Source organism: Oryza sativa, chromosome 3 (genome assembly GCF_034140825.1).
Source record: "Oryza sativa Japonica Group chromosome 3, ASM3414082v1".
Classification (NCBI taxonomy): Eukaryota; Viridiplantae; Streptophyta; class Magnoliopsida; order Poales; family Poaceae; genus Oryza; species Oryza sativa.
The window spans coordinates 11,501,060-11,507,059 of NC_089037.1; the positions used below are offsets into that span (position 1 = coordinate 11,501,060).

Here is a 6,000-nt window from a genome sequence, read left to right on the forward strand (position 1 = left end):
CCAAACAAAGCTCGGCAAACCAATTATTTGGTGTTAATAACTAATATCATGTTTACTCCTTCCTCAATTGTTAAAAAATATATATTACAGATTACTTAGTAATTCCTGCAGCAAAGCGCGAGGAAACACTTAGTTTTATTTAGGTTTATACACAAATGTGCAACTAGAACATTTTCAATACTTTTTTAGGAATAATATTTATTTTTAAAAGTTCAAATGCAATTTCATATGTGGGCCATGTCTATGATCTTTTTTTTTAAAAAAAAAAAGAAATACTGAATTGAGAAATTTCTGTCAAAAAAAGCTAATGACAAATTAAAACTTTACACAAACAGTCCAATGCTAAAATATATTTTATTTTCTCTTAAAGTATGATATTATTCTTGTAATCTTGTATTTTACCCTATCTATTTAATATAGCACAGTAGGAGCCTCTCCTGTTGTTTTACCTAAAAAAATTATTCAGATTTAAAAACCACTTCATCTGTCTCTAAAATAATATAGTTTTGACTGGTCAAAGATAGATTAAGCTAAATGTTTTAAAAACTACTATGCACTTCATTAATGCGGGGAGAAAATAAGGAAGGAGTACCACTGGTTCTATGGCTAAAATAAGAATAAAAGGATAAAGTAGTATTAAAGAGGTCTAAAAATACAATCTTTATGGCACAAATTATTAGACTAAAACTGCAGTCTTTCAGTAACGAAGCGAGCACGTATCTTCTACGGGCAAATCATATGTTGCTTGTAGAAAACATAGTTTTGTTTTAAATGCTTCACTGCATGGTGATGTTATAGTTTTGAGAAATTTTCAAGGCAGGGCCTGTTATTTTTCTAATTAATACTCCCTCCGTTTCATGTTATAAGACTTTTTAGCATTGTCCATATTTATATAGATATTAGATTAACATATATATTGTCGGAAGATGAACTCCTCGAGCGGGGAACTATGAGGCCCCTCCTTTTTCAATTCAGCCGGAGGCAGCGGGTGTAGATTGAGGAACTGGCTGTATTAGAAAGACTTGAGGTGGGTCGGGGCCGCGATCTAGTGGGCGAGACAAAAAGAATTATACAGGTTCGGGCCGCTAAGAAGCATAATACCCTACTCCTGCGTATGATGATTTTTCTGAGCTTTAAAAGTCTCTGAATCTCTGGTATACAAGCTAGGGTTAAGTGTTCATATTCTAACTTGTCCCCTCTCTCTCACCGGACGTCCACCTCCTTTTATACTCCAAGGGTCTATTACATGAGTTCGGTGTGTCCTCCAGCAAGAAAGTAAACATTCTTTATATTAAATGCGTGTCTTGCGCTACAGCTTGAAAATCATCTGAGCATCGGCTGTCAAGCGGGCCCCATCAAATCATGCCGACTGACGCAAGCCGACATGGAGGGGATCCCTGTCATTCTTCATTTAATGGTTGTAGACTTGAGGCTCGGATGAGCCAGAACACCGTCCCGAGCGCTGTGTCTCCCGTCATCTCGATGGGACATGGCATACCTACTGCATGCCGCCTGATGCCTGGGCGGACCGCGTGTGGCCTGCCGCTGTCTCGTCCATCGTTTCAACCGGTCACGCCCGGTCAAGATTCGGTCAGGCAAGCGGCACACAACATTTAATGCGGCAAGGCACGCTCGCTCCGCCCGTACTAAATGCGGTTAGGTGGGTGCGGAGAGGCGTCCACGAATCACCTTTGCATGGTGGCCACGTGGTGATCACCCTGAGGGTTCGGAGCGGCCCGACCCCTCGGGTTAGGTACGGGCGGCTTCCACTCGTCCACGGGCGCAACCCCTTGGGGTGAATGCCACGTGGATACCGAGGGTGGCTCCTCCCCTTTAAGTACGATACTCCCGGTACCTTCGGGCCCTTATCACCGACATATATGAATATGGACAATGCTAGAAAGTTTTATAATATGAAACGGATGAAGTATATATTGATTCTTACAACACATTGCAATGCCAGTGCCATGTCATTAATTAAACACCAATTTGAATTAGGTTAATGGGTGAAAAGTAAACGGCACGTAGTGTTCAGGGATTAATAGAGCCCGATTTTAAAGTTTAATTTAGATTGGGGGTTAACTCGTGAAGATCAGGGATGTAAAGTGAATTTTTCTCTATAATTAATTCTTTTTTAGGGGGGGTCTCTATAACTAATTGAGAGTTGATAACGTTAACATGCTCATAACCACGCTATATATAGAGCTAATAACGGTTGAACTTACAGCACAAACTTAGATCGATAGCAGATTAGCAGCTACTAGTGCTGGCATAGGGAGCTGGCACAGTCAAAATAACAAGAAACTAAAGTACTTCTTGCACATCAGTTAATGACGAAGCAGCCGATCAAACCGCGAAAGCTAGCTCTCTGGATAGTCTCCTTGCTTGCAGCGCTTGACGTTTCTCGCTGCAATGCTGCGGCGACCGTCCGGATGCAGATCACCCACGTTGACATTGGATGTGGCCTGGCAGGGCGTGAGCTGATGCAGCGGATGGCGCTGCGCAGCAGGGCCCGCGCCGCGCGGCTCCTCTCGGGCTCAGCGAGCGCGCCGGTATCCCCCGGGGCCTACGACAACGGCGTCCCTACGACGGAGTACCTGGTGCACTTGGCCATCGGCACGCCGCCGCAGCCCGTGCAGCTGACGCTCGACACCGGCAGCGACCTCATCTGGACGCAGTGCCAGCCGTGCCCCGCATGCTTCGACCAGGCTCTCCCTTACTTCGACCCGTCGACATCCTCCACGCTCTCGCTGACTTCCTGCGACTCCACGCTGTGCCAGGGCCTGCCGGTTGCGTCGTGCGGCAGCCCAAAGTTCTGGCCGAACCAGACATGCGTATACACGTACTCCTACGGCGACAAGTCGGTGACGACAGGCTTCCTCGAAGTGGACAAGTTCACGTTCGTCGGCGCCGGCGCGTCCGTGCCCGGCGTGGCGTTCGGCTGCGGCCTCTTTAACAACGGGGTTTTCAAGTCCAACGAGACCGGCATCGCTGGCTTCGGCCGCGGGCCCCTGTCCCTCCCGTCGCAGCTCAAAGTGGGCAACTTCTCCCACTGCTTCACCACCATAACCGGAGCTATACCGAGCACCGTCCTGCTCGATCTGCCGGCCGACCTCTTCAGCAACGGCCAGGGCGCCGTCCAGACCACACCTCTAATCCAGTACGCTAAAAATGAAGCAAATCCAACTTTATACTACCTCTCGCTGAAGGGCATTACCGTGGGGTCGACGAGGCTGCCGGTGCCGGAGTCCGCGTTCGCGCTGACGAACGGGACAGGCGGAACGATCATCGACTCCGGCACGTCCATCACGTCGCTGCCGCCACAGGTTTACCAGGTCGTCCGCGACGAGTTCGCCGCGCAGATAAAGCTCCCCGTGGTGCCCGGTAACGCGACGGGTCACTACACCTGCTTCTCGGCGCCGTCGCAGGCGAAGCCAGACGTGCCGAAGCTGGTGCTGCACTTCGAGGGCGCGACGATGGACCTGCCCCGGGAGAACTACGTGTTCGAGGTCCCCGACGACGCGGGTAACAGCATCATCTGCCTTGCCATTAACAAAGGCGACGAGACGACCATAATAGGCAACTTCCAGCAGCAGAACATGCACGTACTCTACGATCTGCAGAACAACATGCTGTCCTTCGTCGCGGCTCAGTGCGACAAACTTTAATCTCGCATAGACGATCTGGCTACAACGTCCGTATCGCTATCTACTTGTGATTACGTACCTTTGGATGAATAATCTGTAATTCTGTTACGTATGAATAATTTGGATGCTGAACGGTGGAACTGCACGCCATACGTACATCCAACTCGTAATGTTAGAATACATTACCATATGTAGGCTGCAAATTCCTCTTTGAGGAACGTGTGTTGTATTCTATTAACGAGTGGATTTTAAACTTTCGAGGAACTTCCCCTCGTTATGTACATATGATACTCAAATAGTTATCAAAAATATATTATTTTTTAAAAAAATATGTATTAACATGTGATATACTCCCTTCGTCCTAGAATATTGCAATCTAAAACCGGATTAGACGTATCCTAGTCCTATGAATCTGGGCATGCCCCCTGTCCAAATTCGTAGTATTATGATACGTCTCATCCGGTACTAGTATGTTGCTATATTTTAGGACGAGAGAGTATCATTTCACAAATATACAAGTTAACATTTAACTTTTACAAGTCACAACAAAAAAATAAATTAAACTATAGTTAGTTAACGTATATTCACAATCAAATTTATTATTTATTTCTTTTGGATTTTAAACTCCTTGCCTTGTAAGCGGAAAATTTGAGGTAATTTTCTTATAAGAATGTGATCAAATTCCTTCATGACGACGAACGTGCTGCACTACACTAGTTGCGGTAATTGGTCCAGCACGTGATTGTGCCCTATATATACGCTCCCTCCTCCCCCCTCCCCCCCCCCCCCCCCTTTCCTCCTCCCCTTCTTCTCTTCCTACTACACCATAAATATTTGAATTTAAATTCAAATTTTAAATGGGTATGTAAACTTTTGACTTATAAACTTTAGGTCTATATAAAATAATATTTGAATTCAAATTTAAATTTGAACGGGTATATGTAAACTTTTGACTTATAAACTTTGGGTCTATAAACTAATATTTGAATTCAAATTCAAATTTGAACGGATATGTAACTTTTGACTTATAAACTTTGGGTCTATAAACTAATATTTGAATTCAAATTCAAATTTGAAACGGGTGTGTAAACTATTGACTTATAAAACTTTGGGTCTATAAACTTTAGGTGTATAAACTTTAGATGTATAAAAATACTATATAAAAAAAATATTTGGATTCAAATTCAAATTTGAATCGGATATATAAACTTTGGATCTCTAAACTTTAGATGTGTAAATTTAAGGTGTACAAACGTGCATATAAATTTACTAAAATAGGAAGGTAATGCGGTACCAAAAAAAGAAAACCAGGTGGAGGGAGGGGGATCCCATCTGCAAAATTGCTAATCGGCGCAGACGCGCTAAATAAATAACTAGCGCGCATTTCCGTTTTGGCCCATCATTAGCTAGGCCCAAGGCCCAACCACACTTTTGACTTTTGTTTTTCTTCCTAAAAGCGCTGATGCATGCATGTGCTAGTATAGATAGGAATTAACGCGAAGGGGCAGTCGGGCAAGTGAGGCAAATCAATATACAGCTTAATTAATGCTATAATTCTCCATTATTAGTTCTAATTTTTAATTAGGTGCCGTGACTAACATGAGCACTCATATCTGAAAATTTTCAACCCGTTTTTTAAACTTTCAACTCAAATTTGAAAATTTCAACTCAAAATTTTGAAACTTTCAACCTAAATTTTAAAACTTTCAACTCAACTTTCAACTGAAAATTCAAAACTTTCAACTCAAATTTTGAAAACTTTCAACTCAAAATTGAAAACTTTCAAATCAATTATTTGAAACTTTCAACCTAAATTTTAAAACTTTCAATTCAAATTTTCAAAAACTTTCAACTAAAAATTAAAACTTTCATCCGAATTTTCAAAACTTCCAAATCCAAAATTGAAAACTTTCAACTCCAAAATTAAAAAAAAAATCAATTCCTATTCTAGAACTTTCAAGTTCAAAATTCAAAACTTTTAGTTTCAAATTTCAAAAGTTTCAACTCCGAATCTAAAATTTAAATCTTCATGTTAGCTAGTACTGTATTTATTAGCGTTAATCATGTGATTAACTCTAATCACATTATTAGTATCAGTAGGAGGAGGGCACTTACACGGGTTGAACGTAGCAAAAGGGAAACAACTCCTAGTCTACTCCACACGCTCGCGACTTGATCTTCTGGCGCAATCGCGCGTGCTAGGAGCCCCCTCCGATCTGATCTCCCTGGGCGATCGCTCGCCCAGTAGCAAAACCGTGTGATTGCCAGGTTGATATATATTGGACTGTAGCAGAATCCCCCAAGGTGGACTGGAGATAATTACTGATTAGGCTCGAACAGGAATTGGACCACC

General features: G+C 43.0%; 1 protein-coding gene across 1 annotated transcript; it reads left to right on the forward strand.

Annotated features, from left to right (window-relative positions):
• Positions 1–2,432: 2,432 nt before the first annotated feature.
• Positions 2,433–3,668, forward strand: LOC107275570 (aspartic proteinase nepenthesin-1). Its single transcript, XM_015774015.3, has one exon. It carries the CDS (start codon positions 2,433–2,435, stop codon positions 3,666–3,668), a length of 1,236 nt encoding a protein of 411 aa, XP_015629501.3.
• Positions 3,669–6,000: the final 2,332 nt, after the last annotated feature.